Below are 19395 nucleotides of genomic sequence, written 5' to 3'. Positions count from 1 at the left end.
GTCAAGTACCGAGTTCGAGTCTCACCTTGGGAAACCAAACGAAATAAGATTTTTTTTATTATCCGTATTGGTTGTTCAATTATATTTCTTAGTGTATAGATTATACACATGATTTATAATGAAATCTAAATAAAAACACAAATGTGGTTTATGACATTATATACGCAGAAAGATCTTTGATCGGATTATGATACCGGCTATTGTATTTGCGTTAGCAAGATCCTGTCATATATTATAAATAACTAATGATTCTGAGAAAATCAATCAATCAATATATCTTAAATCAATCAATTATCTTTATTTAAATCAATGCATATAACCTATAATTCGTCATAGTGACGAATTAAATCTAGTATTGATATTTATTTTAGTTTTACTAATTTAATTAAAAGGGTATCTGGTGTTAAATGGTTATATTCTTTATAATTCATTCATTCAATCTTTTATTTTGGAATTTTGCAAAGTAATATTGGATATAAATTAATTAAAAAATAAACAACTAATTATTAAGTAAAATTTTGCCTTATCATTAAATGATTATTTATTATAATAATAATCCACATTTTATAAGATCAATAATAAAATATATTGTCATATCAACTGTAATTTATTTTTTTGGGAATTTTTTATTAGTTAGTAACAATGGATGTTTTATTATTAATCATTTTTAAATATTATAGTAATACCAAATAATTTAATCAATTCATTCTGTAAAAAAATCTTATTTTATTATTTAAAACTATGCTAATACATACATAATAGTAACATTATTATTGTTTAAATATAATAATAACAAATTGATATCTAATCATAAATCAGTATTTCCTATATTTTCATTAATAATTAGTAGTGTTTTAATCTAATATTTGCTGAAGTTCTTAAATTGAATCTCGTTTTGAAATGATTAAAAATGAAATAAAAACTTACAATGAATGTAGGCCTACATATTATATATCTTATTATATTGGTTTTTATAGAAATTAGTGACATAAACAAACACAAGATGAATGTTTATGTATTTTCCAAGGTAAAGGTGAAAGTAATTGAATTTGAATTGAATTGAATTATTATTATTGCTTTTTAATTAATAAAATCAAATTGATATCTAATCATAAATCAGTATTTCCTATATTTTAATTAATGATATTCTAATTAATTATATTCTAGTAGTTTTAGGAGTATTTGTAATGATGTTTGCTGAAGTTTTTAAATTGAATCTTGTTTTGAATTGATTAAAAATGAAATAAAAATGTACATGTAGCTACATATATCTTATTATATTGGTTTTGATCTAAGAAATTAGTGACATAAGCAAACACAAGATGAATGTTGATGTATTTTCCAAGGTAAAGTGAAAGTATCAAACAAAATTTAAGATCTAAATCTAAAGCTTTGAATGTATTAGTGTAAAAAATCACTTTCAGCTAAAACAAAAAAAAACATAAAGGGGTTTGACCTATTAAAGATGTATTGTCCCCCAAAAACATGAAAAAAAAAGGTTAATTAAATCAGACTTTGAATATGTTATTTTGTGGTTTTAAAAAGGTTAATCAGTTCCATATAGAAAAAAAAATGTTTTCACCTACAAATTGATTAAATAAATGGTTAAATTCAACCAAAAACCCACTGGCTGGTCAATTTGGCCATTCTTTGCTTTAAATTACAGTTTTTTTCAGATAAATACATTTTTTTTCAATCCAATTTTTGGTCAAAGTCGATAACTATTATGTTACATTAAAATGGCATATTCAATAAAAATTTTGTTAAGAATTATTTTTTCAGGGGGACAATACATCTTTAACCCCTAAATGTTCTAATAAAAGCATCAGTTGCTATAGCAACAAAAGAAAGTACGGTTACAAGAGGGCAGTGATAAAGAGAACACCAATCTTTAGGAGTTCATGCTTAGGACCTTGCAGCACCTTAAATATCAACATATGCCATGTTGTATATTTATTGAATGTTACTACGTTTCAATGACAAAAGTAACTGAGCAAAAATAAAACAAACTGAAATAATTCTAAGGGCCTGTTTCTGCTGCAACTGCTCAAAATACGGTATAAAAATAGGGTATAAAATACGGTATTTTTTATACCGTATTTTTTAGTACCCCGTTTCTGCTAACAATAAGTTCTTGGGTGGTCGTGTTAAATTTCATCTTTTTTACCCAAATTGCCATTCATTTATTTGATCGATAATTAAAAGTCGCAATAAAGGAAGTTTTACGTCTCACTTTCAACAGCCTAGCCCTAGTGATAGAGATGTTGTGAGAGCACAGAAAACATCGTAATGGGGACAATTAATTCGTTCCCTCCCCGAGTTATTGTATTTTGCAATGTTGTACTGCTTTCGCAGGCTCTTCAGCTTTGAGTTTACTTGCTTTGGAGACAAGTCTTTACCTACTCAACGGCGAATATAAATATAAATTTCCCACGATGTAAACGTAGAGACACGCGATCCAACACAAGTGAACCTCAACGAACAGGCCAACTAAAGCCCCTTTCTCACAGAGTTGTGTGCCAGGAATATTGCGGGAATATACCATTACCATGCCGGTATGGTTTTCTGTGAGAACGGGTCGTCTTGGCATCATGCCGGCACCCGTGCCGGCATCGACATGACCTGCTTTAGACCTAGTAATATTCTAGGGATATTCCCCGCAATGCCAGACGGGCATTCTGTGAGAACGTATTGCCGTTATATTCCGGGGTTCCCCGTCGAGGCTTTGACACCTTGCGCAGTCAAGTGTATCACTTTGGCGCCTATTCAACAATAATAATGTGGAACTGGAGGGATAATGAGATAAGAGAGCTGCTTAAAATAAGGGGACAAGAAGAAATTTGTAGCATAATCTATATAGGCCGCTAGGCTAGGCCATTATTAGCTCTTTGTTTGTTGGTGCCTGACCTTTCGTCGCCTTGTAAATTGTAGGCCTACAGCCTTCTAAGGTGTTTTACAGATTGCCGATGACGGCAAATTAATTGCTATACCTGTATAATATATGCACAATATACTGTACATAGCATGTATTACATAAATATGCTATAAAGGAAGATAATAATCTGTAACTTAACATTCGCCGCCATATCATCGCTAGACAAAAATAATAACAATAAAGGACGCCCTCAATAATTATTTTGTCAGAGACTTTTTATTGGCCGAATATGCCCGACTCCTTTCTCACAGAAAGCCGGTATATACCGGTTATATTTCCGGCACGATAGTCCGATGAGAATGGGTATATGCCGGTAACGATACCGGCACGACGCCAGCACTGTACCGGTATATTGCAGGCACATCTGTGAGAAAGGGGCTTAATAAACATATTATAGCGAACGTCCAGTCCATCCAGAACGATGCCAAGAAAAAAAGATCGTAAACAATTCATTCTAAATATAGAATCTGAACGTTTTCAGTCGGTCGCTCAAAAAGACTGCTGACAGAAGACCGTAATAAATACAGACCTAGTTTTTTTGGTCACATGGCATGAAAGGCGATACTCTGGCGGCTGCCGTCTGGACGACGATAAAACAGTAATTAAGATCGTGTACCTGGATTTTGTGTCACATGACATGAAACATAATACTCTCTCTCTAGCTCTAAACTGCTCATGTTTTATCTTAATATGGAATATATATTTATTTTTCATATCCTAGCCTAGGCGTCGTTGTTTTTATAATTCGCTAACCCAAGGTAGGAGCGTTAAATAATTTATAGGCCTAGCTAGTATGTAGGCCGCCGAAACTAGGCTAGCCTAGAGTTTCTTTCTCTCTGCATGAGCTGAGGTCCACAGGCCCGATGTCGTCTCATCGGCGAATTTCCGTCCAAATTAGGATAACCTAGGCCTAGTCTCAGATTTGTTGGTTCTGTGAAATGATACCAATGTTGTTTCACCATACAAGCAATACAGACGGGTTTTAATCACTCAGACGCGTTTTCTATTGTTTTACCTACTAAACAGCGAAGACGGGTTTTAATCACACAGACGCGTCTTCGCCGCAATTGGGTAGCTCATGAATATTCATAATAGATCGTTAATTAGGTTCAGCATTGGACAGACGCGTCTGATGGGTTGCAAGTTTTCAGACGCGTCTCTGTGGTCTGAAATAATTTGTAGATGACGCCTAATAAATATACATCAGGCTTCCAGTAACTATTTCAAAATTTATAATCGGAGTAAAGCTATAATGGTGAACGCAAAGAAATTAGAGAGTGGCTATTCCATATTATACAACACCAAGTATTGTAAACTTTAAATACTTAAATTTTAGGTGATCTTGTCTTTTGGTTTAGGGGCGCCAAAAAATAAAGCCATAACATCAGTACAGGTTCCAGGCTCTCCTTGAATATTATTCTGGTGCTACAACAAGACATCTTGGAAAAAACTTAAAACTGGAGTCCATGGGCCTTGTGTACATTAAAAAAAAACATCTTACGGTAGAGTTTAGGGGGTTACCCCAATGTACTGGTCCATTTCAGCTCCTGTCGTTTATGATAGGCATCTGGACCATGGCTTCTGTGTCTGTAGAGGGCCTAATCGAACTGTTAAACAATAATTAAAACTACTCACATTGCAACACCGTAAAACTCGTGCTTGGCCGTTGATACAGCAACATCGCCCTCTATCAATACTTGATAGTAGTCCTCTTTTGACTGCTGATAACCCCAATGAACTATATTATCTTTCAGACTCTCATAAGCCTCAGTGAAAATATCTATATAAAAACAGGTAGATCCCACTTTGTGAATTAAAATACTGAAAGATGAGGGCGTATCAATCTGATCTCTAGTGCACATGTGTAATTCAGGGACTAGTGCTGTTCCGCCGTACTAAACAGAGTCGCTATTCAATCAAATTTGAACAATACTATGATTTATTCTAGCTTCTTTGGGAATGTTAAACAGTGGCAGTACAAATAAATGATATATTTTATAATATTTTTAAATCGCAGACAATATTTTTTAACACTGCCCTCTACTGATTTTATCGAATTTGAACAATACCATAATTTATTCTAGCTTCTTTAGGAATGTTAAACAGTGGCAGTACAAATAAATGATATTTAATGTTTTTAAAGAGGGGTTCCGGGTTTAATAGTAAAAAATGTAAAATATATTTGTTTGTCTCTTGAACGGTAAAAGTTTCAATTTATATAAGCGCCCAGTGAAGCAGAACGAAGGCTGTGAAATGAGGCCAGATTACAAGTGCAGCTACGGCAAAATCACAATATGGTTACAGAATAGGAAATTCGTGAAATGGTCAATCTTCCGACGACTCGTTATCATTAACCATATCAATTAATTTTGTAAAATTATACTTATCTGATGTAATTTTAGTCGGTCTTCCCATTTATAAAGTCAATTTTCTATGAAAATCCATCAAAACAGTGAAAAATTAGATAAGTTTGCACTTTACGTTTGCCGATTTTCGCACTGACTTAGGGAAAGCCTTCAAAATCAATGAAGCGTAACGTATACATTCCTGCTGAGCGAGGAGAGCGAGGAGACGATACACGTGCTCTCTCTGCCCATGCCTGGCATCGTCACGTGATAAGCAGATACAGTATACAATACCAAACTGGTCGGGTCGAGTATACCCCGTCTAAATTACAACATGAACGATGTACAGTATTTGATTGAAGGTCGACTCGACCTACCGGAATGGTATAGATAATATAGCTCGAATGAGAGAGTTGGAATATTTGTAAACATAAGTACAGTATTGCTAATTTTAACAAGTGTAGCCTATAGTAAAAGGCCTAGTAGTATCAATTCGCATAGGGTCTACTACACTAGCTAGCTCAATTTTTAACTGGGCCGGATAGGCTAGGTCTCCTTCCTACAACCGGTCTACTTGCTTGATGCAGTATCCGCTTTTTTGGAGAGTAAACTAGGCCTATTTCAGGCCTACTTATTAGACGATCGGGACACCATACGTGCGGACGGCGATCGGACCTTGTTTTGCCTCAATATTTACAGCCGATTTTTGTAGAACGTTTTAGGTTTAGATTGTTTAGGAGTTTGGTTGATAGGATGGGTTTGGAATCCACTGACTTTTGTTATTTATGGGCCAATCGTTTAATAATAGGCTAGCTAGGCCCATGAATGATGGCCCCAATGTTTTAACGTAGCCATCGTGGCATGGAATCCCTAGTCAGAAATGGCTCTCACCCATGAATAAAATGATTTAGGCTAGGCCTTCATTCATTCGTTCATTCTTTATTTTAGCCTTTAAAATTGAAATACATTTAAAACAAGGTAACAAAAACAAGACAGGTGAAAATCTAAGGAGGCAAGGATAAGCAAAAACAATTAAAATCGCTGTAGCTCGCAGGCTTGCTTATCCAGGCCTAGCCTAGTACGTGAAGCCGATATACGATCTGTACTATTCGAGGTATAAAAATAGTATAATTTATGACTCCGTAATCTGTACTAAATTTTGTATTTCATTAAATGTCAAATAAATATATGCTACTACTGTTATTATTACACTTTAGGCCTAGCTTAGAAAATCTACAAAAAAATGTATTTCACAATGATCGGGTGGTCGTCGTTTGACAGGGGAGAGAGAACACAACGTACAAGCTTGACGTCGCAAGTTTGGAATCCACTGATGACGTGATTTTGTGAATATCTCATGAATATTAATGGACTTCCCTAAGCTGCTGAAAAACAGACTTTCCATGAATTTACCCTAAAATGTATATGAAATTTAATTTTTTTAATTTCTCGTCATTACTTCTTCATTCTGACATGTCTATATTGTTATAATATCTGTATTTTTTATTTAAAGATGTATTGTCCCCCAAAAAATGAAAAATAAAGATGAAAAAAATCAAATTTTGAATAGACCGTTTTGTAGTTAACATAAAGTTATTCACTTCCACCGAAAAAAAATCCGAAAAAAATATTGATTTCGCTTATAAAAAAATCAAAATAAGTTTACCATTTTTTCGAACTCATCGGCTCAGAAATTAGGCCGGTAGAGCTAACTCATACATATGCATGATATGTTAATGAGCATCCACACAGCAGAGATCTGATCTAACAATGGACGATGCACGTTGTATGTACAACAACACCACCAGAGATCGACGCGATTCGACTGTGGGTTTCCCTGGCCTGATCGTATAAATATGTAAAGCTGAGCTGTTAATTTGTCGGTAAGTAGGCCTAGACGGTTATTTTAAATATAATAATATATATAACGCAATAATAACAGGAAGGTAAATTAATTAATTTTTCAGTTCAGGGCTAGGCCTAGAATAATTAATACATGCTGCTGCATATTACGAATACCGTCGTGTTCGGCCGCCAACGAGTTCGGCCGCATGTATTTAGTATGGAACGCCAGGCTTGCTTGCATTGTTTATATTAAATGCATTGTTTAGATTGGCGATGTCCGTGGCTTATTCCATTAAAAAAATAGGGGTGCATTGCTTTACCGATTTTTCTCTACATTTGTATTGTATATATTACGATTTCTTTTCAGATACAGTTAGATTCATCACAGATAGAGAAAAATGAAAATTATTTTATTATATACAATCTTAACACATTTATTATCAATTCCTGTATTTTTATTTAGACATGTTATAAGTTTGAGAATTTACGAACGAATTAACTTAGCTACCATATTTTATAAATAAACATATAATATAACATTTATATTTATAATTGTTTTTTTCATATATAACCACTAGCATGCATTAAAATTATGTGTTGGAGAGACACACCTTACCGGTGACAGCGTTTGTTTAATGCTTTTGTCTTTCCTCGGCCTCGTGTCTTGTTTTTCATATATACTGTATATATATATTTTTATGTTTTTTTTGTAATTATTATTTTATGTTTATTGCCGAAATGAATAAAATAAAAAAATAAAAATAAAATAAATTGACTTTATTACTAGTAATAACATGTTATATTACAAAACTACTTAACTAATAAGTAATATAGTTTGCAAATATTTTAAAATGTAACAATGAAACAATATCTTTTTTAATGTTTATTACTAACATACGATTTTTACTAATATCTTACTTCTTTACATACATTAAAATTGACTTTATTTCTAGCAATAACATGTTATATTACAAAAGTTCTTAACTAACGTATTTTGCAAATAGTTTAAAATTATATTTAATGTTTATTACTAACATAAGAGTTTTTACTAATTTTTTAACTAACATACATACATTAGCACTATTCAACGCGAGCAGCGCATCGCGAGTAATAAGTTTACTCGCGGCAAGCATTTTGAGAACGTACACTACGTTGGCCCTCGCGGTACTCATCCCACAATGTTTCAACTCCATTCTTCTCCAACACTGTTGCTTTGCACGTCACATTCTTGTTTCTGAGAAAACATCTCCATGTTGTATTTGCCCGTCTTTTATCAATCTTCTCTGTATATTGGTACCCATGACTGTCTACAAGCGAGTCCTGAAACAACAGAAGGTTAAGTTGGTTTTCACAAGAAATGCGATAATAAAAAAAAAATTACAAAGAATAGATTATAAATATTTTAAGAACTTACATTCCCACGTTTTGTTGTTCCTGCTAATCGCCGATAAGTAACGATGTCATCATCAACAGCAGGCATCACTGGTATTGGTTGTGGTTCAGGGTAAAGATTCAGTACCTCTTCTTCTATGAACGATTGGTTCCAAAAAGTCGCCAAGGTCGGCTGCAAAAATCTCCAGTTGCGGCACCGGTTGGACGTTGTTTTCTGGAGCACATTCTCTACTGTATGTCTAATCAATAAAACCCTCTTCGACGGCTAACCTGTACGCTGCTCCTCTTTTCACTCCTGAGTCACACCGACGATGTTGCCATCTCTGACACTCTTCGCAAAACGGTCCTTCTTGCTGTTCCGTTACGGGTTCGCGACATTCAATACAATCGTTCATGGTTCGTAGATAATCAGTAAAAGTGTAGTTAACAATTCAGATGGCAATTCCACCCGATTCTGCTACTGTCCACAGGTGCTATCTGTAAAACTATAGCAGAATCGGGTGGCAATTCAGAAATAAGTAATATTCTCTAAAATGAGGTTCTCTTATAAAGATGCGCGCACTCCGGTTATTGTTTTACCGATTACAAAAAAAGAATCCTTAAATGTACCGAATTTTGTGTGTGTGTATTGTGTGACGGTAAACGCCTAACTTAAAAGCGTTATTAAAAAATAATGGTCATTGTTTAGCCAAACTTTGCGCTTTTTGTAGGTGACTATACTTTTAAACTTTAACTTTAGAGGCCTAACTGTAATAAATCAAACCAAAATGAATAACGATGCATCACACAAAATTATATATTTACAAAATTTCCTTTTTCATGTAACACTACGATGAAATCACACAAACAACTGGCTTTTTTAAGTCTTTTTACTAATTTTTGTAATAACTAGTGAATCACGTTATGAAATTAGACATTATACAGCAAAGTTTCGATGTTATACTTAGATCACTTACCCTACTTTTTTTATGTGAGATTATACAGTCATAAATATCTGACGTTTTATTATTAACTAAGTACAACAAAATGTTATTTATAAATCAAATTAAATGAGATTTAATGTGTATTTTGTGATATTGAACATAAAATCATGCTTTCTTTTTTCTTATACAGTATAAAGATTGAATTATAAATAATGACATAAGAAAATGAAATGACTGAAAGGAATGCAAGTTATATACAGTACTGTCATTAGATTAATTTAAGGATATGCACTTCTATAAGTTATAATGAAAAAGAGTGTGTGTACTTTAAAAATAAATATTATTAACTTTTAATTATGTTTTTCTTCATGTATCGTTGTTGTTACTGTATATCAATGTCGGTGAAGTTTGCCACATATAATTTGTACATTTGAAAATCAGAATCAGTAATGTATACCACAACTTAATAACATTTATTTTTACAAATACTGTACAGAGTAAAATAAATATAAAACCAATAATGAACATATTATATTAACATAACGTTAAGAAAAGAAATGTAAGTGAAAACGGACGCAACAACAATAATAAGCAAGGTTTTTTATTTATTTAAATTGTTCTTGCAGTTAACAAACTGAATTACAACAATCGTGACAATTTATAAAAATAGTAAATATTGGATAAATAACATAATAAAATGTAACATTAATATTAACATCTCCATTAATCACATACAACAAGCAAGCTAGCTTCCCTCTAATTATTAAAAACATAAAATAATTCACCATTATTTTTATATTTAACTTTGCTGTTAATAACACTTCAACAAATTGAAGACACGAAACGTAACACATTTCATTGTTATGTTAATAAAAAACAACCATGCTACACCACCTTCATTGTCTAAGATGGAATTCAAGACACTCCCTCATTGTTTTAAAACAATAGCAGTAGTAGCCTTTTCAGAGTTTTCGCAATCCAATGTTGGTAGGTTTTACTGTGGAACTGTATAATCCTGAAATAATTCAAGCCTTACTAAATATGAATTTTTCAAAAAATCGCTTTAAAAAAGGAATTTCGAAATACTGTAATGTTATTTCCTCCTATTTTCTTATGAAGGCATGGGCTTATTTAAGTATTGTTGATAGTATACAATAATTATTAGACATACAATAGGCCTATATAACCAGAGTTTTAAAATACTTAATGTATTATTAACTGATTTAATGGTCATTTCTGTTTTTATTAGAACACATTAGGCCTGCAAGAGTAAATGTACAAGACACAAGTACAAGTTTATTGCCCGTTTAAGATTATTATTATAATAATAAACGTATATCTAAATCATTTAAAATAGGTTCAAATATATCCACACCACAGCATTCTAAATAATACTTATATCACAGAAAGTAATATGATAATACGCCGTACATTTTATGTCGGTCAATTTCGATCGATCACGTTAGAATGCACCCACATTTTTAGAATGGAATAACCCAATGAAAAGACCAGCAGAACAAACGGAAGTTGATGCATAGTTGGCGCTCCATACATAGCGCCTTATATGGGCATTCAAAACATTGCGGCCGAAACCGTTTGCGGCCGAACACGATGTACACCCATATGACTAGGCTAGTAGTAGTAGCAAGCAGACTGTGACAATCGGGTCCCTGCAGAAGATGCCCAGCTAGGCCCTATACATTGTACTCTTCATAGACTGGCCTAGGCTATATGCCATCAATCTTAGCTACATTCCGAAAATACTGCCAGCTTGCTGTACCATATATATTTACAGTTGAAGCTTGTTTAACTAATTTTTATGATAAAAATAAAACAAACATTTTTCAGGGAAAATGGTTGCAATACAAGCCTGAAATTGAGAACCTTCCAGCAGCACTGTACAAGTAGACAGAGGGGAAAAGCCAGCTTAGCCATTTTACAACACAAACAAATGTTCTCTGTACTGTAGTAAGTCAAATATTTATTTTCTCTTTTTATAAGTTATAACATTATAAGTAATGTGTTTTAATTACCATAGAAAGGTAGTATACTTATTTGACTATGTCAAAGTAAGCAATTTCACTAGCCCAATTTTGCACTAAATATGCATGATCTATTTTTTCCAGATTTTCATACTTTGCTTTTACTTTTTTTAAAGACGTTGAGCTGATGAAGACTGGAACAGAGGTCACCCAAAGACAACAATGATATACTCGGTATTGGAATATGATTGGATATTGCAGGAAAAATATTTCTGACTCTCCTGCTGCATTCGGCCAATATGTTCTTGTCCAGCTTGTAAAATATTGTATAATTTTTTTTGTATTATACTGTATGTACAGTATATTATTTTGTAAACATAACATTCAATAAATAAAAAAAAACCTACTACAACAGTACACAGGATAAATTCTTCAAATTTACTTACACTTCATAATGTTACTGTAAATATTACAGTTCAAAAGGAGTTAATAAAATATATATATACAGTATATCTTATTGAATTCCTGTATTGTTTGTGTCAATTTGTCTACTAATTATCAATGTGTTGATTAATGGCAGTAATTACTATAGTCTTCTAAGATCGCTCACATCTATTACAAAGTGTCATTTTATTAGTAAGAAACGTTTCAATAAATTGTGAATGTTGCCACTGTACGATACATTTTATGTTTCTCACTACTTGCTCTTATTGTTCAATCAATCAACCTAAAAAAAAAAAGAAATTTGTGTCAAAATATCTGCATAAAATGTTTATTTGCGGAATGTTAATTTGAACCTATTGCATTTGATACAGAAAATATTTTTAAAATATTGCATCAGTAAAACATCCAAAACAATACAGTATTAAGATTTTCTTTTTTTTTAATTTTCACTGCCAAATAGATAGTTGAAATCTTTAAAAATTAAACCAATTCATCATGATTAAAACAAAAATACATCCCTTCTGGTGGTGGTCTACTGTAGCCCTAGCTAGCAGTGTACTGCCTAGGCCTACTACACTCTACTTCTAGAGACAGAAGTAGGCAGCAGTTAGACTACTCGAGACTGTCAGTACTCCATGGTCAGTGCTAGTAGTAGTAGTAGTAGTAGTAGAATAGTAGTACAGTAGCAGCAAATTCGTGCCTAGGCCTAGCTAGGCCTCTCCTGTTAGCGAAACAAAAACTCACCTAAATGAATAAGATTCAACATCAAAGTTACCAACTGTAATTCTAACTTAGCATTCTGCTAGCTATAGTTTTCGTGTTTTCTTCAAGATTCGTCTCGCATCACTACTCGACTCTCTCTCGCACGCATGCATTGCTATCGTTGTTGGCTGTTGATTTGGAAAGCATCATCATCCACATGACGTATCCATACAATATGAATATTTATGAGCTAACTCAGGTCAAGGGTTAAATTAAACCGGAACACATTTGTCTTCCAGACAAATAGCTTCCGGTTGGTTAATTTTTGCATTAAATTGCAATTTTCCCGTGTAAAAAATTATTTTTTTCAATCCAAATTGAGGTCAAAGTGAATAACTTTTATGTGCAATTAAAATGGCCTATTCAACAAAAATATTGAAAAAAAATGTTTTTTCAGGGGGACAATACATCTTTAATAAATAAACGATATTTAAAAGCAATTTTAAACCCAGAATCCCCCTTTAAATCGCAGACAATATTTTTTAACACTGCCCTCTACTGACTTTATAATTACCTGGAATTTCTGAGTAATGTTCCCCAAGAACAGAAATCCTGAAGTCTTCCCCACTATCTAGAAGTTTATAAAGTGTTCTAAAAAAAAGGTCAGGATTCTTGTCGTGTTCCCTACAAAAGGAAAAAAATGTGAATAAGTACCACTACTAAAAAATCCAGGTAAACTAGGCACAAAATAGTAAAAATTCAGACAGTGTAAATAAGTACAGCAGTGTCAATAAGTATAGCAGTGTAAATAAGTACAGCAGTGTAAATAAGTACAGCAGTGTAAATAAGTACAGCAGTGTAAATAAGTACAGCAGTGTCAATAAGTATAGCAGTGTAAATAAGTACAGCAGTGTAAATAAGTATAGCAGTGTCAATAAGTATAGCAGTGTAAATAAGTACAGCAGTGTCAATAAGTATAGCAGTGTAAATAAGTATAGCAGTGTAAATAAGTACAGCAGAGTAAATAAGTATAGCAGTCAAATAAGTACAGCAGTGTCAATAAGTATAGCAGTGTAAATAAGTACAGCAGTGTCAATAAGTATAGCAGTGTAAATAAGTATAGCAATGTAAATAAGTACAGCAGTGTAAATAAGTATAGCAGTCAAATAAGTATAGCAGTCAAATAAGTATAGCAGTCAAATAAGTACAGCACTGTAAATAAGTATAGCAGTGTCAATAAGTACAGCAGACTAAATAAGCACAGCACTCAAATGATTATAGTGATGCAGTCAAAACATGCACTAGGACTGTACCATCTATGAGCCCATACTATTTTTAATGGGGATGACAATTGTGATAAAACTGAACTGCAGCTAACTGTCTGTTCTCCGGTGACACCTGATTTAATAGCCCTGTCTTTGGATTTTTCAAACACCTCCTGACTTTCATTTAATGAACTGGTCTGTTCCGCTAACGTCAGTCCTTCCATAACATCTGCTATTGGATCATTCATTATTGGAAATTCTATTGGAAAATACAACACTTTTGATTTTGGTCGTATCTTTTCAGCGAGGCCTTTAGGACGGAAGTCAGGCATAAGTTTTAAAAATGTCCCAATTGATGACAAGAAAGATTCCATGTTGTATTTTGAGTTGAATAAAACAATGTCAGCAGTTAAACTAAAAGAAAAATGTAAATTAACATTAAATAAATTTTATACAGTATAAAGTTTTCCTTTGCATATAAATATTGACCTCATCTGGGCATAGATAGAAGAATAAATTATGGACTGAGCAAAATACTTTTCAAAATAAAGAGAGATAAAGATAACTGCAGATTAAAATAAGCATTTGGGACGTCAACAATATATTGATTTTTCTGAAAATCAAGGGGAATAGTATGTAAGTATTCAGGATGACAACTTTAAAATTACCATTAAAACACAACACTGTGTAAAGTACGATCAAACAATCAGCAGTTACCTACACACAGAACATGCGCAACATATGCAAAAAATGTTACATCACTGTGTTTACCACCAGAAAAAGTATGATCGTTTTGCTGTTTTCTGCGCATGATACAAACGTCCTTCCCGGGCCAACTAGATTAGTGGGATGTGCCATTTTATCATAAATTTTGTGTGCGAGTACCATTTCTGACTATCTAGTGGTCGTATTTACCGAACGCTCAAATGCTTGTGTCTGAGCCTCCCTCTCCCCACCCCTATATTTCAAAATCGTGGATCCACCCCTGCTGTCTTTCTCAATTCCCTACTATAAATTTAAAAACTAACAATAAATATACAGTACCATGTTATTATTTGATTATATCCATATTGAAAATCTCTGTCTTTTTGTTTTCGGACAGGGTAAACCAGCTGGTTTTCATGGAAGTAAACAATCTTGGTCAGCCGAGACAAATCAGGTCGCAGTGCTACCAACTCTGCTAAATTTAATACTGAACTGGTAAACAAAATTCTAAGGGAAGAAAAGTGAACAGTTAATAATTTTATTTTATCTAATTTTAGCAACATTAAAACAATACATAAACTTTGAGTGTGCCAAGGAGTGGCAAAAGAGGTCAAAGAACCACTGTCGCCATAAGGCGTGCCACACCAGCACTCAAAGCATATATTAAAACATAAAACAATGTAAATATGTAATATTAATACCATAATTATATACATTAAAGAGGCATAGTGTTTTTAAAATGGTCCATTAACAATTTTTAAATTGTACCCAACTTCCGCAAACAAAGGCGTCTTTAATATTGACCGGTAGTGAATTCCACAAACGAATAAATCTGGTTGGGATAAAATGCTTTCCACTATCAGTTTTGGATGCAAGATGTTTAAAAGTTAGAACATCCAAATGCCTACAATTGATAGTCAACATATTTAAAATAAAACTATTCTGTAATTTATATAATATATTTGTAACAAAAATAACGGTAAAATAATCTCGATTTGATTCAGCTGTCATCAAATTCAGTCTAGTTAATCGGTCAGAATATGGCTGATCTAAGATTCGTTGATGAAGGATAAATCGACTTGCCCTTCTTTGAATTTTCTCTATCTTATTAATATGACATTGACGATAAGGATACCAAACAGGGGAGCAATATTGAATATGGCGAAGAACAAGACATTTATAAAGTTTAAGTAAAACAGATGTAGAACAACCTGTGGCAATTGATCGTATAAAACCTAACATCCTATTGCATTTCAAAGTTACATTATCTACCTGATGTGCCCATGACAAATTATGGGATATTACCACACCAAGTAACGTAATGTCATTAACGTTCATGAGTTCATGTCCATTTAGAATGTAAGATGGAACAACGGGATCTCGTTTTCTGGACAATGACAGCACTTGACATTTATTAGGGTTAATGGAAAGTGAATTAAGTGCTGACCACCGGGAGATCGTGTCAATGTCCTGTTGCAGAGATAAACTATCTTCGTCCGTCATTATACATTTAGCAATGCAAGTGTCGTCTGTATATTGATATGGTTTTGCACGTAGGTGCATATGTAGATCATTAACATATATGTTAAATAACAGGGGTCCAAGCACAGACCCCTGAGGAACCCCTGATATTACGCAACTCTTGCCGGACATCTTTCCGTTAAAAACAACTTTTTGCTTACGTTCAGTTAAAAATGATTCCAACCAAGGCAACATGGAACCACCAATTCCATAGGTTCTTTTCAGTTTGGAAATCATTGTACTGGAAATCTACTAGTAGCTTGTTTGTTAAATATAGGTAAAACTGGATTTTAGTAACAAATTTTCCCAGTTTGCAGAGTCCGGTAACCTCCATTCTTATTCTTTACTCCATGGTTTAATATTGTAGTATCGACCCCAGGGGGCTGGCCAATGAATGAATGACCTGAACATACCAACCATCTACGGGCGCCTTGATTTAGTATGCATGACATATGGACGTCTGGGGCATGCGCAGATGGTTGGGAGAAACCTGAAAACAGGGCAGTTTTGCCATGGTGACAATATAGACGGCTATTATAAGCAAGTACTATATTATTGATACGGGATATATATATATACATTGGATTTGCTCCAAGTGGGAAAGAATTTCCCAGGTAGGTGAGTATCTGGTGTACTTTTACATATAGCATATAGGGTAAATACAATACTATTTTAATAACTATTTTAATTATGCAAATGCTGATGATTGTTTTTAATAGCGCCCTCTATTATATTCCGATGAATATTTTCCAACTTTTATGGTAACCTCTATTGTTTGGGTATCTTCAAAATTGTTTCCTCGATTTTTACTTTTTGAAGTTGGCACCTCTGTTATTACAACAGAAAGGGTATTGATAAAAAAATAAAGATTATGACCTCTGCTGTCAAAATATAATGCACAACTATTAACCTGTATTCTTGGCTAGGTGAAATTACTTCGGAAAAATATAGAGCTGATGTCCGTGCTCTCCAATGCCACTTCTTCCCTGGCAAAGTGTATTTGACAGCGCATCCTTCTAGGCCTTTCTCAAGTGTGTCGATCAACTGAGAGTGGGAGCCAGCATAGAACGCCTCAATCAACAATACCCTTGACATCTTTACAACTTTCGTGTCATAATACGTCAACTAACAAAAGATCCTCAATTAATTATTATAAAGATGTATTTTGAAGTCATGTATAGCATGGTGTAACCATTGACCTTTACTCCATGCATTGACTATGCTGTAAAAAAATGAGAGAAATAAAAAAATAATCTGATTAAAAACACATAACAAATATTAATAAACTTGTGATCCTATACCACTCTAGTATAGACAGGGAGTTACAACTCCCTGGTATAAAGTAGGCCTTTACTAAATACGAACTGTCTGCCTCTCTACACCTAGTCGTACTGTAGATCCTATATAGCGCCCTCTATGGCTATTGTACTAATGTGTTATATCAATACATTGTAATCCGGTTAGATGGCTGAATGTTCAATAATGGGTAGTGCCCGAGTCTCACAATGTAATGCTGTTTTAATTTAGGTTACGAGGGACGGAGGCCCGAAAAAGAGTGCCTTTCGCACCGATCGGGTTAATAGGCGTAGATATAGAATCTAGCTTGGATCTACGACTAGGGGTGTCAGATGAAATCGGTCGCGCTTGAAATCGGTCGCGTTTGAAATCGGTCGCGATAAAATCAACTTCCGGTATTTTGTATGGCGCGCCGCTAGAGCTATACTTTTGATGATATCGGTCGCATTTGAAATCGGTCGCGTTTGAAATCGGTCGCGCTATTTTGTATGGATCGAGCCGGATGATTATTATAAATGAAGAAATAAAAGATATTCAAATTAAAATCTATAGTAGGCCTATCGTCGACGTATAGGAGTGGAGCTGTGGCTTGGTGGTTATGATGCTTGGCTACCAATCTAAGGGTCCTGGGTTCAAGTCCTGTCATATGTCAGGGTTTTTTTCTCATGACAATTTACAACTCCACTCCCAAAGACTTAATAATAAGTCTTTGTTTATGTAGAGCATCTTGTGTATATGTTTGTCTTGTGAAATTATTAAATAGTTTATCCATCCTGTAATTGGCGGGTTACTCGCTGTTGGATGAGTATGAAATAAAAAAAAATAAATAAAAAAATATACGTAAATTATATATAAATCATACTGTCAAATTATAGAAACAGTGTATTATTCGGAATTATTATGGATAAGCAAGCCTGTGAGCTACAGCGATTTTAATTACTTTTGCTTATCCTTGCCTCCTTAGATTTCCACGTGTCTTGATTTTGTTACCTATATGTTTTAAATGTATTTCGATTTTAAAGGATAAATAAAGAATGAATGAATGAACATGATCTCATAATCGCGTCGAGCATCTATAGCTCATTGGATCGTTTCACAAAAACACATGCAGGAGGCCTATAGACATTTCAAACGTATGGTTATTAGTAATAGACGTTATCTTTACCTCGCCATGGACAACGATCGTACATGTTTTGTCCATGATTTAACACTAACAAGTGCATGTTTTTTAAAAATGGGGAAACCCTGTCAGCAAAATAAAACGTATTGTTAGGGGAAACAGCTGCACGATCATAGAAGGCGCATCTCCACAATATGGTGGCTTATTCGGGGGTTTATTTCAGTAACTCGCCTTTTAACCATCCGCATATAATGATCATTTTACTAAAAACTATTTGAAACATTAGAAATAAAAATATACACATGATTTGCCTCAACAATAATCAATATAAATACATAATAGAAAAATAACGCTTAAAAAAAGAACGATGTTTCGACTCCATCATGGAGTCATTATCAAGTCCAATGAATAAAATTTTTAAAAAACAACTAATTAAATAACACAAGCCAAGGGTCAAAGTTTAAATAACAAAAGACCTATAATCATTATACACTTAATATTATCCTACATAACGGATAGAAATAAAATAGAAATAAAATGAGGTGATCGAATAGTATGTTGTTAACGACATGGATATGATATAATCTGCCACAGTATGCAAAAGTATAAAAATGGATACGCTGGCTTTATTTTAAATTATTGTAAAAATTATTGTTTTTAAAGATGTATTGTCCCCCTGAAAAAAAATTTTTTTTCAATATTTTTGTTGAATAGGCCATTTTAATTGCACATAAAAGTTATTCACTTTGACCTCAATTTGGATTGAAAAAAATAATTTTTTACACGGAAAAATCGCAATTTAATGCAGAAATTAACCAACCGGAAGCTATTTGTCTGGAAGACAAATGTGTTCCGGTTTAATTTAACCCTTGACCTGAGTTAGCTCATAAATATTCATATTGTATGGATACATCATGTGG

At 33.5% G+C, this 19395-nt stretch overlaps 1 protein-coding gene across 1 annotated transcript in view; it reads right to left on the bottom strand.

Annotated features, from left to right (window-relative positions):
- LOC140041172 (tRNA-queuosine alpha-mannosyltransferase-like) overlaps window positions 1–17154 on the bottom strand; it is a 46231-nt gene extending 29077 nt beyond the window's left edge. Inside the window, exons 1-5 of the mRNA XM_072087597.1 lie at window positions 16970–17154; window positions 14878–15045; window positions 13882–14247; window positions 13143–13252; window positions 4571–4715 (exon numbers count right to left, since the gene is read on the bottom strand). Of these exons, the coding sequence (XP_071943698.1) occupies window positions 4571–4715; window positions 13143–13252; window positions 13882–14247; window positions 14878–15045; window positions 16970–17154 (974 nt within the window). The remainder of the gene's footprint in view (window positions 1–4570; window positions 4716–13142; window positions 13253–13881; window positions 14248–14877; window positions 15046–16969) is intronic.
- Between the last annotated feature and the right edge of the window lie 2241 nt (window positions 17155–19395).

The sequence above is a fragment of the Antedon mediterranea genome, chromosome 1 (genome assembly GCF_964355755.1).
Source record: "Antedon mediterranea chromosome 1, ecAntMedi1.1, whole genome shotgun sequence".
NCBI lineage: Eukaryota > Metazoa > Echinodermata > Crinoidea > Comatulida > Antedonidae > Antedon > Antedon mediterranea.
Note: the sequence above shows the minus strand (reverse complement) of the source record. Positions and strands in the feature narration are given on the sequence as shown.